Genomic DNA, 23,248 nt, shown 5'->3' with positions numbered 1-23,248 from the left:
GCTAACAAAAATGAACTGGTCTAAAAATGGACAGGTCTATATAGCAACACAATTAGATATCCAATCATAGAAAGTGAACTGCTTTGAAATGGATGGGTTACGCAGGTTTCCCAGTGCATGAATAAAAACGTCTGCACTTTGGTGAAGACATTTAGTAGTAAAGTACATGTGATATAAAAACTGAGACTGCGGTTTTGTTTATTATGCATAATTGCAATATTTTGGATTGGTGGCAATTGTCAGCCACTGTCTACTTTTGTATATGGTTGAATGTCAGGTGAGTTAGTTAATTAGAATTAATATGACGTTATAACATTATACTGTGGTAAAGGTACTTAGAATATAAATCCAAGGAGCTTAAACATTTATTAAAGCTTATTGTGCCATAAAATCATTTTCTGCAAATATGATCAATTTCCATTGTTGGACATTTTCGCCAAAATCATTATCCTAATGATGCAGGTGTAACAATTCTGTTTATGCTTTCTTTTTGGCATGTACAGGCACATCATTTTTGCACCCAGTAGTCACAATAAGTATGCAGGAGAGTCGTTCCCTGGGATCTACGACGCCATGTTTGACATTGAGAACAGAGCTGACCAGTCCAAAGCCTGGGAAGAAGTAAGGCAGCAGATTTCTGTTGCGGCATTCACTGTGCAAGCGGCTGCAGGAACCTTGGAGAAAGTGGCGTAGAACCATGCAGTGTGGGATACAACACAGATTACCCAATACTTGAATTCATTCAAACCACCAGGACCAAAAAATGTATGAACACTTGTGACTGACCATTCAGTTGAATTTGGACAAATGCTTAAACTGGTGCTCTTATGAGACGGTTTGCCTTCATCTCTTGCTGCTTTTACAGTTTTCAAATAGTGATTCTTTTGTATACATTTAAAAAAAATATATAAAGAGATTAAGTTATTGAAACCGATTCTGTTGACACTGCTGGGATACATAAGTAATGTATATTTAGCATCTCTGTAAGCTGACACGTAATTAGCTTCTTTTGTCTTTAAGTTGAAGGTATTTTATCTGGTTTATAAAACAAAGTCATCAGTGTTGATCGAAGTGGCAATAATTTGTTTGCATTTTTGCTATTTTTTTAATATTGTACTATCTCAGAGCCCAGTATGATCCTTGTTAAAACTTGGAGCTGAGGCGCACCTTGCATCTTTCTTATTCATGGAGTGGTTTTATTATTATGTTCATTTTTGTGAAATGTGGTTACAAGACTAATAATTGTTCATAGCTTATTGAAGAGATTTTCTATAAGACCCAACCTTTGACTGCTCAGACTAGGGCCCAGATTTGTCATTATTTGACGCAGCGAAAAGCAGCAAATCTCCTTCGTGCGCAGTGGCAAATGGAGAGGGCAGGAAGGCGCTATAGCCAGCTAAATATAGTGCATCCCTGTACTGGGGCACTGTGGGCTGCGAATGAACAAACCCTTGCACCATGGAGCAATGGTGCCTGAGTTGCAGGCAGGATTTTTTTTTGTGCAGGAAGGAACACCGTCTTGCACAAAAACAATCCTTAGAGGTGTTTTCCTCTTTGTAAGTTTGCTGCAGAATGCTGCAGGCTTAAAAAGAGGAACCGAGGCAAAATAAAGCTATTACTCCTCGTTACGCCTCTATCGTTAAGTCGTACGATTTTGATGCATTCCCAGGTTTACCAGTCTTGATAAAATCTGGAAATGTGCCAAAAAGCATGTAGATGCTTCCCGGCGAAGAGTAACGAAAGGCAGCGACTTGCGCTGGCTTGCGTTATTCCAGATTTGCCAAGCAACATAGGGCCATACAAGGTGGCCTTAATGGCTTGGTAAAACTGACTTAATGATTGCATTGCCCTTGCGTCACTTTGCGTGATTCTAGGGCAACACAATTCTTTGATAAATCTGGCCCTCATTGTGCTCTTACTACTGTTTGCACTCAATTTGCTACATCACAGAGAACATCTTTTTGCAAGACAATTGAATTGTCTCACATCCCACAGACTTACCCCTTCAAAATTCCTTTCAGCAGATGGTTTAATCTTTTTGTTTTTTTTAAACTTTGTGCATTCATAAAGCTTTCGAAAATTTCAAAGTTTCAGAAAACCTCAAAACGTGGCAAAGAAATTATTCTGTATCTTCATACAGATCAGGCTGTTGTGTTATGTTAGTGTATCCCTGTTGCTTTAACTCAATTAATATTTCAGTCCACCATATACATTGGTTTTGTTCACTAATATTTTGTTCTATCCATTGAGTAGTTTTATGAGTATTGAAATAATCATACCTGTGGTCAGCTAAGAGCCAGTTCACATTGAATGTGATAATTGCTGTATTTGTTTCCACATTTCAGAAAGATCTAGTCTTCTAGATATGATCTTGGTATTATTATATCTGTAAATATATCTGTAATGTGCCATGCTCCAATACTTAGACCATTATTAAATAACATATTTATAATAATAATTAGTAATGCAAAATCTAAACAGCAAAGCAAAGCATATGGGAGCACTTATAAAACGGTGCTCACATCTACATCATCAGATTTATTGTAAATATAGTGTTATTTATTTTGCTTTTGAGGAGCATATTCCACATTATTTTTCTCAAGATGTGTGTAATAAATAATTTTTTGACATAAATAAAAAGTTCTCAACCATGAAACTTTCTATCTGTTTCCTAGTGTGAACTCACTAGTTGAATTTCAAGGACATTTCAAGACATTCAATATCTCCATTACTCTTTCTTTAAGGCTCAAGGGTTAAGTTGAAATATAAAGGACGAACAACACAATAGAATTCCTGATATCACAATGTCCAGCCCCTCCAACAGTGGCAAGGGAGCCTACTTTGTAAGAATTACTTATGAGCCTCTTTTGTTCCTGCCCAGTAGATAAATGCACATAAAACTTTACCATTGTTCTTGTTCCATAGGTTAGTACCTGCACTTTTGATATCAATTGGACTTGTAAACCGGGCAACTATACAATAGCAGAATACTGGATTTCGATTGGTCCCCAGCTAGTTAAGATCTACTGGAGGGGAAAGAACCTTTACAACGTGAGAGTTGCATCGCCCTACCTGTACAATGTGGTTGTTACAACACAATACCTTTAGAACGCAAGTCATTACATCGACTTGCTCTAGATGGCACTACAACCTAAGGAATAGTATGATTTACTATTCCAACACATTCCCTACTGTTGCGCAGGGTGGATTTGGAATAGTAAATGATACTGTTCCTAATGTTGGGGTGACATCTAGCGTAAGTCGATCTAATGACTTGCGTTGTAAAGATATCGCGTTCTAACAACACGGTCGTTGTAACGACTGCGTTGTAATGGAACGCGACGTATAAGCATGCATTATAGCATGCTATATTCTTACTGGAGTGAATTATAATCCTTGTTTCCATGGTATCTGTCTGAGGATCAGAGAGTTCAAATAAAGAGCTAAACTTCTTACTTAACTCAAAGAGCATGCCAGAGCTGGGAGGCATGCAGCTGGGCTAACTAGCTTTAGAACCCCTCACTTTCCTATGCAGTAGGTTGAATATGTAGATGAAAATAGTTTTTGTCTGTGCTGGTATAGGTTCTAAAGAAAACTGAGTCCCCAGCGCTGTTATTCAGAGACAGCAGCCCACACCAAGCACCGGTCCTGATGAGGACTGCCAACAATAATTTTTAGAGGAGTTCAAATAAGCTGCATAACACATTTTGAGGCTGGCAGGGATAGAAAATGATTAATTACGCTGTAAGGCCAGGGAGGGATGCATTTTGTTACCAACAACTCATCCTCAGCCTCCTTCCCTGAGCCAAGATGGGGCCTGCATGAGGTGTTTGAAACTAAGCCCACTTCTGTCCCTTCCATGACGTATACAGAAATATCTGAACTGGTGGAAAAAGAAGGCATAATCCAATATTTCCCATTTATAGTAATGAAATACGTCTATACTGTTCATAAGAATGAAATGTTTATACTATTCTATATGTATACGTTTTATGGTTTTTCACAGAACTTGTATGAGTACACATATGGCGATAGTCACTAGAAATTGCATTTTGATGTAAAATATGGATTTATGTACCATCTGTAAATGTATCAAATGGCAAACAAGACAACAAAGAATAGCCTGAGTTCACATGTGTTCTGTAGAGTGCCCAGGTTAGTATAACTTTTATGAATGTGCTTACAAAAGAAAAATATGCTTTCAACAGTTGACACTTGTATGTGCCCTGAGAAAAACAGTAGTTTGAATCCTTAAACAGTGAGGGGTACTGTACACGCATATCCTATAAGAGGCACCACCATGTCTATACAAGGTGAACTCCCATCTTGCTTTGTTTCTTATAGCATGTATATGAGGCTGTCAGTCTTGTAAGTGCTGTTATCTTCCACTCAAGGGCTGCTTTGACAAATGTGAGTCGGATCTTGTGGAGACCTGTGAGTATCCCATTTCCATATCCTGCCCATGAGATACATATAACCTGTATATTTACTTGATACATATAACCTTGATACATATATGATACATATAACCTGTATATACTTGATGCTCCTTGGAGTGACTGCTGCGCGGTACAAATGCCATTTTACATTACATTACATTACATCATTTTTGCAGCTTTCTCAAGCCGCAAATATCAGATTTTTCATTTAGGATTACTTATGGCGAAACACTTGTTATGGGTACCAAGAATGTGTTTTAAATCCATGATGAGAGCTAGGAGTTTAAGCATGGTGAGCAGTTTAGACAACCCAAACACAACATGGACACACCACATTTTCACAGTGATAATTGACCCTTTTTTTGCACAGTGCCTAGCTGTAGATTTTGAACCCTAGCTCTGCCAACACCTAAGGTAACCTAGCAAATCTATACATTCTTGGAAACTAGAAACCCAGGTGAATCCAGAATGGGGTGACTTGTCTGGCTTCCACCACATTCTGTTACCCAGAATCCCTTGCAAACCTCGAAATTTTAGAAAAAAACCCCACATTTTTCTCATATGTATGTGGTGGGAAGTTCTGGGATCTGCGTGAAAAGCCACAAACTTCCACCCCCAGCATTCCCCAAAGTCTTCTGAGAAAAATGGCACTTCACTTGCTTCACTTGTGTGGGTGGTTCGAGTACCCGCAACAGGCAAGGGCCCAAAATGTATTTAAGAGACATCAAAATTACCAATCACAAAAACAACCTGATTTTTAAAGTTGGGGTTATCTGGGTTTTTGTCCCCAGGGTCAGTGCCCATCTTGGGAAACTACCAAACCAACACATTTCTGAAAACTAGACACATGGGGGAGTCCAGCGAGGTATGGCTTGCGTGGACCAGCCAGAGTTTTCCTACCCAGAATCCCCTGCAAACCTCAAATTTAGCTGAAATAAACACATTTTCCACATATTTATGTGTGGAATCAGGTGCCGGCAGAAATGTCCTACCCCACTGGGTGTCAAGTTTTCAAAAATTAATGGGTTTGCTAGATTTCCCTAGGTGCTTCAAAATTTACAGCTTGGCACCTTGCAAAAAAAAGGTCAGTTTTCACTGTGAAAATGTGGTGTGTCCACGTTGTGGTTTGGGCCATTTCCTGCCCACACAAGTGAGGTACCATTTTTATCGAGAGACTTAGGGGAACACAAAATTGTAGAGCAACTCTTATTATCGACTTTCAATGTATTCCTGCCTTCCAAATGTAAGACAATGAGTAAAAAAAGAAGTCACTATAATTCAAATGCTGGTATGGGTACCCACAATTTCAGAGATGTGCAAATAGCTTCTGTTCATAAACTCTATATTTTGTTCCTATTTCCGAAATACATAGGCTACTTTCATACCGATTTTTCCCTGTTTATATTTTCCCAAAATAATTGCTTGATACCCGGTACACAATAAAAAACCATTGCAAGACGCTGCTCACTTATTGGCTCTGGGGTTCTTGATGAACCTACAATTCCTATTTATCCCCACAACCAGAAGGGTTCAGCGGATGTAACGGTATATTGCTGTCAAACATCTCTCATCTTTAGTAGAAGTTACAGATGAAAACGTTGGCACAAATGGCTCTTTTGTTTAACTCATTTTCAATTTCTTCTATTTTCAACTGTTAGTTTCTATACAAAAACCTTGAAGGATCTACATGCTGCATTCAGAATTGTATCTAGTTTTCAGAAATGTATAGTTTTCCAGGATCCATCATTGCTTCCATACCCATTTTTACCATTAACTGGAAGGAGGTTGAAAGCACAAAAAAGAGCAGAAACTGTGTAAAAGATTTTGGTTTTCTGACAAACGTTTGCTTGTCCCTGAAAGCTATGAAGATGGTGATTTCAGCACCACAACCCCTTTGTTGATATGATTTTCAGGGGGAAAAAAAACAGACCCTTCATCTGTAGCCCTTTGTTCCCATAAAACACAACATTTTGCTGCATTTTGTCTAATGTCTGGGTCCCATCTAGGGGAATCCACAAACCTTGGGTATCTTTAAAATCCTCATGATGTTGGAAGAAAAGGATGCAAAATTGGTGTGGTCAAAAAGTTACAGGGGCCTAAGCGCTAACTACCCCAAACAGCCAAAAAAGGCTATCATCTGCTATATATCTATGCAGATGTGGCCTTAAAAATAATAAATCTAACCGTACTTATACATACATACCTTGGCGACATAGTGTCTATTCTGGAGTCCATGTTGCTGTAGGGCAATATTTTACGGTCACTATTTTTAGCTAAAAAATGCAAATTATGTTCTCCTCTGCCAATGCAATATATTAATTGGGAAGAAGTTAACACTTCCATAAGCACATCACACAACACTGATCACTCGCATTGCTCAACAAGTAATGCACCGCTTGTGGAGCTGATAAACGTGTGGAAAACGATGATGTTTCTATCATCAGTTCCCAGAAGTGGGACATAATCAAGATACTAGCAGACAAGAAGTGCCTACATGAGATAACAGAAACCTAAACTCAGAGAATCCACTACATGCCCATTTTGCTTAGTATATTTTTCTATGCCAGATAAGGGTCCAAGTTTACCACAACTAGCATTGTTCGCATTGGGCAGTTGCTAAACCACAAACATCCCCTCTTAAACCCTTGTCAAACACTGGATGCTGTTAAGGTTTTATCAAACCTCCTTCTTGATTGACCAAGAAAAGGGCGACCCCTTCTGGTACCCACAGGTTCACAATGCACTTGTCAAGTGTCGTCTTCAGAGGTTCCCTTTTACGAGGAAAAGACAAAAATTTCAGAAACACGTCCTTAGAAATGCTTGTCGTTTTTGAATGAAGATGGTGAATTAATGCAGGTGTTGGAAAGCAATGCACCTTAACTACACTGAACCAGGATTAACAAGGAGCACTTCATGGAACTTCCAGAACTTTAAATCCAGACAGGAATCCAAATATAAAGAGGACAATAAACGAAGATAAAACGTGTAACTAGTGGGTGATGAATGCAACGAAAAACAAGAAAACTGTGCTGCAAGTCACCATCTCTTATCAGTGCCTCGGTACAGAGATGTTTTAAGGCATGGGTAGAGTGCGTGCTGGAACAGGGCCCCATCTTTGGAAGGGGCCCTGTGACAGCTCTGTTCTGTTCTTGTTCTGATTACCTTGAAGAGTTCTCAAACAGATTATTTTAAACACTGTTTTCCTTTAATTTATTTTTGATGTGAGTGATATGACCATGTAATATCAGTAAATTAAGAATTGAAAATGCAATCGGTCCCGCCTTTAGTTAAGTTAAAGACATTTGCTTTGCTAATGGTATTGTATAGCAAAGCAAATGGCCTTAACTTAATAAAAGGCGAGACCTATTGCATTTTTAATGCAGAATAAGGAGAACAATAAACATCTTTAGCTTGTGTGGAAAACCTTTCTGTACGTATTGCATAGCTTAACGGTCTCGTTTTGTACATGTTAACACGGGTGCAAAATAAGTTTCACAGTTTTTGAATTTAAAAAAATGTACTTGTTCGTTCAGTGCAGCTTTAAAGGTATCCTACCTGCCACCAAGGGCATTACTTGCCCACTGGCACCTTGAGACGTTGAGACACTATGCGCACTAGTTGACTTAAAAGAGGGTTGTCATGTTTGGGGTGTACACTTTGGAGGCGAGGTGAGTCTGGTAAAGTTTTGGCGCAATTAAGTACCGTAGAAAGGATGCCCTGGGTTCTGGTACAAACAGGGAAAACTGGCCCTGTCATGCTGGGGTGGTAGTAAAATGAGCGATTATTAGGGTTTAATTGCCGCTTGGGGCCACTGCGCCTGCTGCATCGGCGGTAGCAGGGCGTCTAAGTGATGCCGAGAGGATGGGGCGCATGGGCTGTTGGCTGGGAGGCAGGACTTCGCCACCCCGAGGGAGGTGGGGGTAAGCAGGGCAGAGGAGAGGGGCCGTTTGTAAGCAGGGCAGGTGGGAGATGGTGGTTGTAAGCAGGGTTTACCGACGTGGAAGAGATGCTGCAGCAGAACAGCGCCTTACGCTGTCGGACAGATAATTGGATCTGGGATGGATGATGAAAAGGGAGCTGGCTGCTTTGAGGCAGGGCTTTGACGCTTGCAAATCCTGTGAACATCTCATCACCAATAGGCCACAAACAGAGCTGTTTACTCCCCCTGCCTGCTGTCAGCTGCAAGGGGGGGGGGTTTATGTGCTGTGCGTGGGGGTACCAGAGCCCCGCATCGCCCCTGCTGGCCACCCAGTACTAGTGCTGGGCTACAAATGGGCCAGAAGTTCGCGATGTTTGGGTGCAAGCATATCATTGTAATTGGACTAATGGTTGTTTCCGTCTGTGTTTACCCGCTGAGCACCTCGACAGATTTGCTGCAGAGAGCGAGTAAATGATCTGTTTTTGGACGCTCGAATTATGCGGCAGGGGACCACCAAATGATGTGGCAAGAAAAGGCAGATTATGAGGCATTATTCATTATTATGTAATGTTTACACGTGCTAATAGTGTCTTGGGCAAATATTTAGCGTCATTGATACTAGTTTAACAACCCAATACACACAGAAGCAACTGAAAAATAGCCTTTTAAACTTGGTGAAGGGACCCTCACGGCGTGCACACATGTCGCCAAGTCTAGCTTTTAAACCTCTTGAGTTTGAAACATTTTTTTTGTAACAATCTACAGATTTTTAAGCAGATGATGGATTATGTGGCAAATGTGGTAAATCCATAATTATGTGAAAAAAGCCGCAGACAGAGAAATCGCATAATTCCTTAAAGTGTCCCTGCCTCTGTAAAGCCCTTACATAAATACTGTGTTTGTTTCAGATATTTATTTTATACGCATTGAAAGTAAAGTATTTAACACTCACTATTACCTACTGGGGGTTGCCAGTAGGTAGTTAAAGTTACAACCTAGTTTCCATAGGAAAAGCATTTTTAGGTTTCGCCTGGAGCACGGAGCGTTAGCTCCGCCTCCAGGAGAAATCTCTAGTCTTCAGTAAGGGACTCTTGGAATACGCCCTCTGTTCAATTGGCTAGCTCCATAAATGGAGGCTAGCCATTGGAACAGAGATCTGTCCGTCAAGGCCGGACCAGATTCGGGGGCGTTCCCGAGATTTTTTCCCTGGGCGTTCTCTCTGTGTAGTAATCGGGCGGTGGGCGGAGTTGTTTTTTTTTTTTTTTGGTCTCGGCATCCAGCTCATTCCGCGGCCGACCGCAGCCGCCGGAGGAAGTCCAGTTCCAGGTGAGTGCTTTTTATTCCGCCCCCCCCCTCCCGCTGTCCGTGTGGCCCTTCCCCCCCCCCCACCCCCTGCCGTTGTCCATTTGCCCGTTACCCCCCCCCCTTCTGCTGTCCGTCCGTAAATGCTTGTTTTCTGTGAGGAAACACATTCGCACTTTCCTACTGCATACAGAAAAGCTCCACCTGCCACCCGGAGAAGGAGGAAGTGCCGTCCTGTTCCTGCCTCTCCCGTGCCTGCGAGACCCCTAGACCGACCTCCGCGTCCCGGCCCGGGGCCACTGACCCACACCCACCTCGAGCAGCAGTGAGCGCGGGGGGCGCGGACGGAAACATGGCCGATGACTTTGGCTTCTTCTCCTCTTCGGAGAACGGGGTGCCCGGGGAGCCCGCGGAGCCGGAGGAGGACCCGGCGGCCGCCTTCCTGGCCCAGCAGGAGAGCGAGATCGCGGGGATCGAGAACGACGCCGTGCCCACCGAGGAGCCGCCCGAGCTGGGTGAGCAGAAGGGGCGCAGGGAGGGGGCATATCACGGGCTCATCGAGGCGGCCAGTGAGGACAAATGGGCGGCAGGGAAGGAGGGCACCGAAGAGGAACTGAGAGTTGGGGAGTCAGTAATCCAAGGCCAGAGAGGCTTCGGGCAGGACGGCAGGCGGGGTGGGATTCTAGTTGTAGGGTGTTGGGTGTCTAGAGACAAGTAGGATTAGCAGATGACTGCAGGCTCTTGCAACAGTATAGTTTCGAGCGCTAGACTTGCAAACCATTTTCATTTTAACTGGCCAAGACTACAGCTCCCAGAATGCATTTGGTTCTAGAATTAAAGGAAATCGCTGGGACATGGTGGCTCTGGCATCATCACATACTAAGCGAGGCTTGAGCTGCAGGGTCGAGTTGTTTTCCGACGTGATCGGAAGGGAGTGTACAAGGTTGGCTCCAGTGCAGGGTGGGGGAGGGGTGTATCGTGTTGTGCTTGAAGGGTGGCGGCCAGTGATGGACAGTGTTGTGGTGTGTAGAAAAGAGACTGGGGCTTGAAAGGGGGAGGAGTGGGCCCTAGTATGCGTGCACTAAGAGCCCCGGTCGGTGATTTCTGTGGGTCGAAACTGCACCAGACAGAAGCTCACGTCCTCCAAAGGGCTCCGTAATCGTTATACGGAAGCCCCGTTCTCTCTGAATCCCCACAGATCCGTCTTCGCCATGTTGGTGCTATTCGAAACGGCGGCAGGGTACGCCATCTTCAAGGTAAGGAAGGGGTGGGCCGGTGGGCAAAGGGGGATACATCGTGAGCACCCCGTGCTCAGAAACAGGGATTACTGTTCAATTTCACCTTTTGATCTTACACTGGCCATGCAGTGCTATTTTCTTCTAGCGCCACGTGTTTGTTTGGCGAGGGCATATATATATATCTTCTCCTCACCCTTCACTATTACCGTCACTATTACCTTCACTACCTCATGTATTTTTGGTTGCTCACAGTTTTTACTACCTCATGTATTTTTTTTGCTCACAATTGTCACTATTACCTTATGTAAGTAACGTATGTTTTTGCAATCTGTTTTTGTAATGTTTCTCATTATGTTTCATCTCTGTTCTTAATGTGAAGCGCTTCGGGTAAAGTCCGTGCTATATAAAAATGCATAAATAAAATAAATAAATTCAAGTAAGAACGGGCTTTGGTTAAAGTGTCTGATATCCTGGAATTGTAATTCACAGAAAAGTTGGTCACAGGTTATTTGAACATTGCCCACAGTGTCGGCTACACCACTCGTATTAGATTAACATGGGGCGGGCCAGTGTCACGGGAGGTTAGACCACATGCTCATGTGATACACTTAAAATTATTTAGTTGCCTTCGCTTTATTTCCAAATCAAAGGGAGACCAGACAGTTGATCATTACAGTATTCGATGCAATATCTATATCTTTCTTTTCACAGCATTCTATGTAATCATAGTCGTGCCATATAGAAGAAAAGAACAGGAATTGAACATCAACAAACTTGGTATCGGTTTCCACATATTCATAACATTAGTTGTAACAAGTGTATCCCGTCACCGGGGAATCCTGTATTTCTACAAACATCCGTTTTGTCTGGAGATATTTACACAATGTAAAAGCAGTATACTAGATCTTAATTATTTTGCATTAAATGTTCAGGTTGTGAATGTGGCCTGGAATATTTTCATATAGGGTGTGTTGAACTCGGAAAAGTATTTCAAAGGCCATGATACTTACATTTGTTCTTTTATTTTGCGTTTTCGGGAATTTTGGAACTGCGTTCCCCCTTGGTGGTGTCGATAAAGTTTCTACCCCCGCCTTGTTATGGGTCTCATTCTTTGTTGGATATTTTTCTGGTATTATTCTAATGGTCTAAGGTGCGACCTTAATTTTTATTCTTTTCTTGTCCGAATGGCGAGAGCTGGAAATCCTTCCAGTGGCTCGGAGGGAGAGTCGCCTTAGTGTGGCTCTAGTTAGCGATTGTTGTTGGTATCTCTTGGGTAATCGTTTGAACTTGATCGGGGCCCGAGGCGTCCGTACCCAACAACAGTAGAATCTTAGACCTCCAAAAGAATGCATGTCTAAAAACATTCTTAATAAGAACACACAATACAGCGCGGCCGCTTAGCTTCATCACGGTCGAATATACAATGTCGTGTTTTTCAGTCTCTCTTCGATCCGTTTTGTCCATGTTGGTAGCACCTTTTGTAGCTCTTAACTCTAGAGCGGTCAAAATCGTACCGTTTGGACTGGCTGTTTTTCTTTTTTTTTTTATCCACCCACACCACAACCCTGTCGGTATCTGATGACTAAAGATTTATTTAGTAGCGCCTAAATTAGCCCCAATTTGATTCATCATCAGGGAACGAGTCCTAATTAGTGTGTGCCAAAGGCGAAACCGTTGCATTGTAAATGCTTGTTTGATTTGCTAATAATGTTGGCGTAGTTTGGCGAATCTTCCTGAAATTCTCCCCCAAAAAGTTTTTCAAGGTCAGCTCCTATCCTGAAAGATCAGGGATGATTCGTCAAGGGGGCGCTGGGAAAAAATGGGGTCCCAAAACCCGTTTTCCCCATGTTAATTTCCATAGGAAATTTTGCGACGAGCTGCAGCCCGAACTGCTTAACGAAATTAACCTAAATTTGGCAGAAAGGTAGAGCTTTGTTCAGAAAGCGACCTTTTTTTTAAATGGTGTAAATCCATTCAGTCGTTTTTGAGAAATTAAAAAAAATAAGAGTAAAAAAATCAATTTCCCATTGTAGTGTAGTTCCTATAGTCACAATAGGCTCTGCGCATTGGAATAACATAAACGATAGTTTAGACGTAGGACTGAGGTCATCTAGGTCTCTACGGAATATGTTAGACTTCATTAGGTATGCCAGCTAGCTCAGAGGTCACTAGAAACTTTCTTGAGTATACAGGAAGGAGTTAACTTTCCTGAATAGACAAGAAGGGATTAGTTTCTGACAACCGCATAAACATGACAACTTTGCTCCCCCCAGAATAAGGAGTATATCTCCAGAGTCGTGGAAAACAATAGATAACTATTTCACTCAGTCATTCGTGCATGCTTAGTTTCACCAGAAGTGCAGAGAAATAGAGAGACGGGCGTTTTCAATAAAAGTTGTTATTTATTGAGCAGTCCTCTTTCTCGTGCAAGAGAAGTGAATTGCCACATTTGCAAATACTTGTCATGAAGTAAAGTGCGTACAGTAAAAGGAGTAATATGAAATAATACTGTAAAAGCATTTATATGGTTTCTAAGCCATAAGATACTTAGAACGGATAAAATATATACATACATAAAATCATTGACTAAACATACTCAACTGGTGCTTCTAAGATACGCCTACCCCGGTGTACCTAACCTAAGCTTAGTACGTGGAGTAAGTGAGCTGCAGTTTAAGTTAAGTTAGTTTTTGCCAAGAATCTGAATCAAGAATTCTCTGAGGATCTAATCAGCTCCGTACCTTGGTTATAGAATGAAGGAGGTCTTGTATCCCTTTCACAGGACTCGATCTCCCAGTAACCCGCAAGTGTGTCTGGAAACACTGGAGCTGGATTTCTCGGCAGGAGAAAAGACAGCGTCTCTCTCAGTGCGTCAATGGGAGGGTCGGCTTCCTTCGGCTCTCGTTACAGCTGGGCTTTGGGTAGTAGATAGCCGATCTGCTCCAAACCACTGTGTGTTTGCTTAAGGCAAACGCTGGTATATTTATACCTGGAAGGTGCCGAGTTTGATGTAAGGTTGGACATAAGACGTCACTAAGAACTTACAGTTCGTTCAGGACTCCAGGAGCTCTAGGACAAATCAAAACAAAAGCAGGGGGGATTTCCCGGGCTGCTGGAAGCTTGGTTTGTTTAAAGAACGCATTGTACTTTCTAGGAGTCTATGGGAGTAGCCTTGCCGTATTTGGACTGCATTGGCTATGACTAAATATGGATATGATTCTTATGCCTTTATAAGGACATGATTTGTTATAACCACATGAGGGCATGAATCGGGAATATTTAAATAGGGTCCTAGATACGTTCACAACACCCACTCCACGTATAATGTCCATCATTACTAAATACTAAGCAATACTAAACATATAACGATGCATGTGTTTTCCAACCCACCCCAAAATACATAACTTGCATTTGAAATGGTATATGGTGTATACACGAAAAATGAGTATTTGTACTTTACGTTTTTCAAGCAGGGGTATCATTCAGATAATGCATACATAAATATTGGGTGAATGAATTGCGAAAATTACATTTATGAAATGGCTCTTAATACAGAAAAGAAGGTCGAGACCATTTCATCACATATTTATACAATACTGTACATGTGCTGGAGGCTAAGTTAAAGTATTGTCTCTAGAGTTTCTAAAAATAGAAGTTCTGTTCTCTAAGAATAGTGCTACTTTAAGCAGAGTACCATGTGCCAGAAAAAAGGGTCAATATTTTGGAAATGGAAAAATAATTTCGCTTTCAGGGGAAAAAAATAGTTCCAATTGTTTAGAGTAGTGTTGTTTATCAAAAACTGAAGGCCGAATTCAGAGTTCAGGGAACGCTGTGTGCTCGTTGTTTCAAAAGTTATTCTCGTTGTTAGGAGAGAACATCAAATTAGACAGGCTGGCGAAAAATTGGTCTACAACAGTAGGTGAAAGTTCGACTAAGTTCGAAAAAGCTGAAATAGTGCAAAATAGTGCATATGTGAGAATCATTGCCATCATCGATGTCAGGATCAGCAATGCTCACAGAAGGTTGTACCTGTGTGGTGCTGCTTTCATCTCGTACTTCACCGCCACCTAATCGTAATGGTGAAGTCTCAACGAATGCCGTCATCAGAATAGGTAGCCGCTGGGGACAACACGTTGCATGAGCCATTACCGAACCAAGCAAAGTATCGATATCCATAGGTACTGCTGATGGTAGTGTAAGACAGACGTCCAACACGCATTCTTCTCCGCATAGCAGGCATCGAAGCACAGGTAAGATGCAATCTTGCCAGATTGGTCTGAATGAAAGAAACCAGGTAGTATTCAGATCTCTTAGCTTCGCCAAGCCGAGGACCTTAGTAATCCTTTCTCGGTATCTCATCGCTAGGATCGTTTTTTCCATTGTTGCCTGGGTTTTGTCTGTGACCTGACTATCCATTTCGGAGCAGAAGGAATAAAAATAAAATTCCTGCTACGAGTCCCAAAAGAAGAGGCAGGCCGCCGAACACAGAGTGCACGAAATTCGGGAAGATGTTCAGGACTGCTTCAAAGGGTGCTAATAGTCCCGAAAAAATTGTCTTAAATACATGTGCGATGCCACTGGTTTCAGACATGTTAAAGATTTGACCTAACATTTCTACGAAATGCACGGGGCAATTTGTCGATAATAATGTATGTATCTCTGCCGCTGTCCTTGCAACTTGCAGATCATACGTCTCTTTGGACGAGGTTAAAGGCACAGTTGTCTGTAAAAGAATAGACTTCATTCTGCTTAAAGTATCAATTCAAATAGAAGAGATATTCAGAGAAGGTCATATTGCTGCCTCCTTGTCTGGTTTGCTGTTTGGATACAATACTTGCAACAGCAAATGACCCTGGAAGTAACGCTCACGAGATAGGCTATTCCTGGCACTATGCCACAACAGCTGTGGTCACTTATTAAAACATAGCTGCCATTGGAAAGCTGTCCAAAAAAAGACTCTATCTGTGTTGCAGGGGTGCCGTGCAGATGACATGAAGGGTTGTTTGATGAACCTCCATGCAAGTTAATACCTTGACACAGAAGTGTACCGCTTAGTGAAATTTTACAGTTTTTACCACTAAGAAATACCTCTTTTTTCCCTTCACTATAAAATCTATGTGTGTAAGGTAATTTCCAGGTTGACTTGATGTATTCTTTACCCAACCTTTCATACAGGCCTGCTGGTATATACTTTTGGCAATATTGAAACTGAAAAGTCGTTATCGGAATTGATTGTACCATGTATTATCCACTCAATGACAGGTCTCTCCGACATTGTCAATGGTAATCTCTCAAGTTTTTCAATGCTCAGAATCGTATAATCTGCTCCTTTTTGTGCCAAACTAATTTGTTTATCCGTAAGGTTAAAGATAGAAAATAATGACGTTATGTTGATTAGACGCCATGGCACGTGACCTGAACACAAATTTTGTAACGCCCAGCCTAGCTGTACAATAGAACATAATTGGGCATGTTGTAACAATAGCAAGTCCTGCTCTATTATATCAATAGCAGATGATACAATGCTGTCCAGTGATTAAATTCTGGAGGACAGAGTCGTTAACCCACTGTCCACTACAGACAGTGATTTTTACAAATTAATTCGATCAATTTCTCGTATTTTTTCAGCAGTTTCAATTTGCATTACTTTCCAAGCCTCGTTGTAAGCAGCGTATATACCGGCGTATATGAAACGTTTCTGACACTGTTTGCGAGGTCCCAATATGAAATCTCGCAAGTCAGCACCTTCTTTAAGTGTTGCTTAATTTCCTGCAGTGTAGATTTCTGTAGCCATTCGAGGCATAGTTTTCCTACACTGTATGTTGTAACTATCCCTGGATGTTGTCTCTGGGAAGATCTTGGGTCTGGCCTGGTCTGTTTGAACCCCTGTGTTTTGTTCAGGAATCTATCTTGACCGTTATTAGTGTCTGTGGGCCAGATCAAACATTTTTTCCAATCAGGATTTGTTCTGTTTTGGTTTAAAATATGGGATACGTCTATCTCCATATCTGTAGTGCTATTACTATCAGGTATGGGCTTTGGAATAGACGGTTTGTTTAAGTCTTTTACCTTGGCTAAGCCAAGACAGGTTGTTTGTTGAATGGTGTCATTCAGGAATATTATCTGTTCTGGGAGCATGCAGGCTCTAAATAATGATTCTAGACCTTGTACCTGCCAGTCTGTTGTACCCCAGATGGTTTTTGTCTCAATGTTGTTTTTCAAAAATTCAAAACCAAATGTAGACATTTTTTCATAACATTTTTCAGAATAAATCAATTTAGTATTTGTCAACATGTTTTTCATTCCTGTCTTATTTAACATTTTGAAATAAAACGTTTCTGGATCAGTGTTGTTAAACCCTGAGAAGTATGGGAATTTCTCATAAAATGTTTTCGAACTGCCTTTTGGCGGTGTTGGACAATGTTCCCATTGATTATAAATAAAAACATTTCTAGGATTAGCAGATTTATGCAAATAGTGATGACCATAATGATTAAAACAGTACATCTCTTCATCGTTTGATGAACCCTGCAAATAATCATGTTCTTTGAATTTTGCTAACATTTGTAAATCTGACATATTATTAATATTTTCAAAGTCCCAATCATCAGAGAAAGTACTTGGTGTCACAAAGTCACTTAATGAAACCTTGAACTGGTGTAGATATTTCAAGAGTTCGACCGGGCCATAGATTTCGTAATCCGTTGTGTCCCATGCTACACCACCCGGTATAGGATTGGCTGTGATGTTTAGTGATGACAGTTCTCTTTTTTCAATGTGAGAAGATCTGTGAGGCTTTAGGACCAAGTTGATGTTCTGACTTGCTGTGTCCATTGTACTATATTTTCCATCAATGAATTTTCCCAAGCTTAAAACTAAAATGAGCCAGAGTAGGAGGAAAAGTACACCTAACACAATCCATAATTCAATCAATGGTGAAATCAGATATGTTTCTTTGAGTTGATGAAAGAGTTCAGTTATTTTTTCTTTGAAAGTTTTAGTTGCTGGCCTTTCTTCATGTTCACTTGGATCATCAGAAAAGTCATCGAAATTGATGAAGTAGCCAGATGCAGTTCTGTCAATTGTTGGAATTGCTTCCGGATTTTCATTAATCTTTGGATATGTATGTTCAGAGGCAACATCATTGTAGACTGGTGTTTCTTGACGAACTGTTGCAATTTGGGTTTCAAGAGGCACAAGTTCCATGGCTTTGTTGCATAGTCCTTTTTTATTCACTGCAGGTTTATCAAATGGGATTAGTCTCTCAGTTTGAACCTCTTGGATTGTAGCAAGGTTTGATCTTCTGCTACTTCTTGGGAGTCCACTGGGCCTACTACTTATTATTGGCCACATGATTGTGGTTTTACCAGGTCGATTGATACAACTCTGTTCTCCTTTTTACCAGCAAGGGGCGGTAGTATTACTGATCTTGTTCCGCTGACAGCTAAGACAGGTACTGCTTTTCTGTAAGAAGGCCCAAATTCCTTCTTCACCGCGATCTTTTCTCTGACCAGATCCCCAATCTTTGGAATCCAGACAGGTCTTGCTGGGACAGGTGGTTTTTCTTCAGTGGCCGTTGCCTTTATTTTTTTGTTACTTAGATTTCTTCTTGTTTCATTCAAGTCCTGTAAAACAGCCAAACGATCTTTGATATCAAAGGTTGTTTGTTTTACCACTGAAGTCTGACAATCTAGATCCTGAATGATCATTCTGGTACCAAACAAAAGTTCGTAGGGAGTGATACCTCCTAGAGAATTTCTTGGCAGATTATTAAGACTACGTTGGACACTTATTAGATGTTTGACCCACCCGTCACCCGAACCTAATACCCTCACTGTTGTAGATTGCTTTATGTCACAGTTTTTTCTCTCCACTACCGCATTCCCTTGGGATGGAATGGACTAGAGTACCGCAATGCAATGCCCATGCTGGCCATGGCCTCCTTGTAAGCTCGAGAGCTAAACGCTGGACCCTGGTCAGAATGTAGCATGGCAATTGCGTATGTGCCGATAAAGATTCGCAAATCTTTTATAACAGTTCTGGCGTCAGCCGAGTGCTGGGGCCTCATCTAAATGAATCTCGTCCTAATAATTATGGGATCGCATTTTTCCGTCTGAATGTTTGCGTATAGATAGCCTAATGCTTTCTAATAGAGGTGTCCGAGCTGGTGTCTGGTCCGGTTCACAACTGCGAACTCTATTGCAGTCCTGATAATTCATTGCAAAGTTGTAAATTTGCACGTTCATCCCCGGCCACCAGTATTGTGATTGTAATTCTATTAGAGATTTCAAGATCTCTTGGTGCCTCAGACCCATTCCCATGTGTGCTTCTTGAATCAAGTAAGCCCTCCGGTTCGTGTTTGGAATTACTCTATCCCCCACTCCAGGGATTTGAGTAAAAGGAACGGAGTTCGCATCAATTATGTATGTATTTCCGAGTGGATAATTTAGAGGTAACGCCGCATAGTTGTCTTTCATTGAGGCTTTTACTGCTAGTAGCGTTTCACCGTCTATTTGTTTTTTAGAACACTTTTTGGTGGCTACGGAAGCTGGTTTGACAGCTGCCGCTGTGGCTCTGTTAGCCAATGAATTCCCCGCAACGTGAACGCCATCACGTTGATGACTCAGTGTATGTATCACGTGAGTCTTTGGTAGTTCTTTCTGCAAAAGAACTACTTGTTCCCAAAGTTTTTTATGCTTTATTGTGGCATCTGTCTCATCTTTGTAACCATTTTTGATCCAAGTCTGCATGTCATTATTGTAAGACTGGACGCAGTGATGAGAATCGCACACTATTAGTGTGGGGAATTCGCGATCGGCATTTTCAAGCGCATCTTTAAAGATCTTATTTCTGCTCGCTGAGCTGTACAGTTTCTGAGTGATTCAGTTTTAGTGACCATCGGTCGGAATTTACCTAAGCGCCAGCGACCTTTAACAATCGCGCATGCTGCATTGTAAACTTGTTTTTTCACAACGTAGTGTTGTGCCAATCTGTCCGTGTAGATTACACAGGTGTATTGTTCGAGAGGTAGAATTTCGATTGACAGAGGGTATTCATGTTCGTATTCCAGATCTTCTAGTCTTTTCATTTTCGGATCAAATGCGTGTTTCACATCTGTTGCAGCAAGAGAATTTTCCCATTGTATCCATTTAGGATCTAAAGCTTTAGCATTCGGAATGCGTGGTCTTGTTACTGCCTCAAGGGCTGATACTGCTGTTAAAACAGATATGCTCTTGCCTTGGGCTAGGGCTCTTTCTTTTGCTACAGCAGTTTGAACCGCAGTCAGAAATTTTTCAGTAGAACTGAATTTCATTTCAGCTTGTGTGTACAAGGGTGATTTATAATCTATTGGTACCGTTTCTTCCTCATTAGAGGTCAGGTACATGAATCCACATCTTCCTGGGATGACTCGGATTATAAGGTTGCTTTCGTTTGCGCCTGTTTGCAGTTTTGTTGTAGTTAACATGTCTGTTTGTAATGAACGTAAAATTTCTGTGTGTTTCTGAGTCCAATTGATTGGTTTGAAATCAGGTTTTATTAATTCGTAGAGAGGTTTAACCCTCTCTGCATAATTTAAGAATGTATGTTCTTCCAAAATTCAGGAAACCTAGAATTGATTGTAAGATTTTCAGCGTCTTTGGAGCTTGGAGTACTGCACACTTCTCTAAGAAGTTGTCTGCTAGGCTTTTGCCTTCACTTGATAATTCATATCCCAAAAATAGGACAGTAAGGTGGGCAATTCGTGACTTTTTAAAGTTGAATTTGTACCCTTCAGCTGCGAACCCAAGTATAATGATGTTCACTCTTTTCAAGTGTGTCTCCAGGTCATCGTCTGTAAGATAGATGTCATCGACATATGATAATGCCTCATCATCATACATTTGTAGTAACTCTGTTACCCTTGCTGAGAATAATCCTGGGCTGTTCTTGAATCCCTGTGGGAGTCGACAGAATTGTTTTTTGTGCCCCCATTGTTGAGAAAGCGGTCAAATACCTGTATTGCAACTTATATAGCGCACGTATCACCCGAAGGCATCAAGGCGCTTGCCTTGGGAACCCGTCCTGGCTTTTCCCTGTGAGAAAACCCCTACTGGGTATCCCCAGGGTGAAAGCCAGGCATCCGCAGCGGGTGGGCCACCGTAGTGGAGATTAAGCAACAATTGCCCAGAGTTGCAGCGTGGGACCCCATGATTAGAATAGGCACCAAGGCGAGAATTATCGAGTCCGGGGACATTTTGGGCTCAGGACCCTGCCGCGTCGGGACTTGAACCCTGGTCCCGGGCCAGACCTCTGCGTCAGGGTCTGCCGCTCTAATCAGTGAGCCACACTCCACCTACTTTCAGATGCAATGTTTTGACAAAAGAAACCATTTGAGATATCTAATGTTATTTTAGATTTTTTGCGCACAATGTTATTCATTAGTGCAGCACTGTGCAAATGTTTTTCAGCAGGAGTTTAGGTGTCTGTAGTCCAAAACTAGTCAATATGAATCGTCTGGCTTGGAGACAGGAAACAAAGGATTGTTCATTTGTGAGGTGCATGTTTCAATCACCCCCTGATATTCAAGTTGATCTAAGATCTCCCTGACTTGTTTTTTAGCTTCTTGCTTAACAGGATACTGCCTCTGTGCAGTTGGTTGATTTTTTAACTGGATTTTGTGGTGAGGGGAATCCTCATCCCATCCTACATGATTTTTATATAATGCAGGGGCTTGGGCTACTGCCCATTTTCTTGCAAATGTGTATTTTTTATGAATTGGAATTTGATTTGAGAATGCAGGCATAATCATTTCTTCGCCATGTGGGCACTCACTGACAAACTCTGGTGGCCAGTCTTTTTCTGCTAGAAGGATATCATAGCCTTTCGAAAGGTTGTCCCAAAAGAGACCCTTTATTTTCCTAGTTTTGTCCCCCTCTATACGTAATGTTATTTCATATAAGTTATGGGGTATGCTAACTCTGGTGTCTGCAGGTTCCACTTGAATGTATTCATTCGTGTCCACTGTCTCCAGAAGATTCATCGGGATCTTGCGAGCTATGGTCACTTCTGCTGCACTGTCTAGCATTGTCTGGTCCCATTCTCCGTTTTTCAGTTGTGTCCTCAGAATCCTCTGCATGTTTTATTTTAATACTAGCTACCTTCTTTTTTGGAAATTTTAATTTTTTACTTTGGTGAGCAGGTTCCTTGTCTTTGGCCTTGACGTGCTCTTCCTTGTGTTCTGACCGTCCTCTTCTTTCCGATTTCTGTGAGGAAGTCTGAAAAGATCGAGAGGAACGTGTATCATTATCTTGATATCTGTCAGGTTTTCTTAATTTATCCCTATCTCTAAGGTTGTATCTTTTCTCAGAGGGCTCCCTGTGGGGAGACTTACCTCCTCGTTCCGGAGATTTATCTCTCCATTGAGGAGACCTTCCTCTGGACTGAAACGGTTTTTCTCTGGGAGTAGTTTGTTTATTACCCTCGCACCTCTTTTTTGAAGTATTGAGATTATTCTTGATAAATGTTTTTTCAGGATTTTCAGTTAGTTGGGGTTTTAGTGGTTTCCCACCCAAACTATCTCTACCTAATTCTTCATAGGATTTTTCTATGATTCTGGCAAGTTCAAAAGGTTGTTCTGCTATATCTGTTTCTTTCAATTTCTGGCAGATCGCCACAGATGCTGCTTCTCCTTTTATGTTGGCTAGTAATATAGCTGAGACCTGCTTAAAGTCTTTCAGTAATTTCATACCTAGAGTTAAAGCAGGTTCTGGACCGTATTCATTTTGAATCTGTCTTAGTACATCTGGTATAACCGCCATGGACGGAACACCATGTGTTTTTGTGTAAATCGAAGCAAAGACTGTGCCCCAAGTGTCACAGTCCTCCACATGTGGTGCGATCCCCATTGGAAGACAGAAAGTCAGAATTCTGTGTTTCTCATTAGGAGTAGTATCAGGAAATACTGCCTCTATTTGAGTGATTTTTTGAGCTAACCAGAATGGAATTTGTTTCCGTTTTGCGGGTATTTTGGCAATGACTGATTGTATAGTCTGTGGTGTGATTTTATTTGTATTCCCCTGGTGAGGGGTGTGTTGTGGAATTCGTATTGCTGGTTGGACTGTTAAAGTCCGCATGACATATTGGACCAATTGTCTATGTATTTTAATTAGTAGTTTTAGTTGAACTAAAAGTTCTCGATCTGCCATTTTTTCAATGTCGGGATGTGGTGTGTAGCTGGCTAGAACCGGCCATGTGGCTCCTGGTCTACCTAGTGGACCGAGCCTGGTAATGTGATTTTGATGTTTTAGGGCGCCATTAAACCAGAGCAGGTGCTCTTGGTATGTTAGTGGAATTTCAACGTCCTCGAAAGG

General features: G+C 41.6%; 1 protein-coding gene across 3 annotated transcripts in view; it reads left to right on the top strand.

Moving 5' to 3' along the window:
- LOC144773424 (N-acetylated-alpha-linked acidic dipeptidase 2-like) overlaps positions 1-2,552 on the top strand; it is a 776,499-nt gene extending 773,947 nt beyond the window's left edge. For all 3 annotated transcript variants that reach the window (XM_078658418.1, XM_078658416.1, XM_078658417.1), the window contains exons 21-22: positions 504-1,248; positions 1,987-2,552. In XM_078658418.1, the coding sequence (XP_078514544.1) occupies positions 504-693 (190 nt within the window). In that variant the 3' untranslated portion in view covers positions 694-1,248; positions 1,987-2,552. The remainder of the gene's footprint in view (positions 1-503; positions 1,249-1,986) is intronic.
- Positions 2,553-23,248: the final 20,696 nt, after the last annotated feature.

The sequence above is a fragment of the Lissotriton helveticus genome, chromosome 8 (genome assembly GCF_964261635.1).
Source record: "Lissotriton helveticus chromosome 8, aLisHel1.1, whole genome shotgun sequence".
NCBI lineage: Eukaryota > Metazoa > Chordata > Amphibia > Caudata > Salamandridae > Lissotriton > Lissotriton helveticus.
The sequence above is the reverse complement of the archived record's forward strand: the minus strand, read 5'-3'. Positions and strand labels throughout refer to the sequence as shown.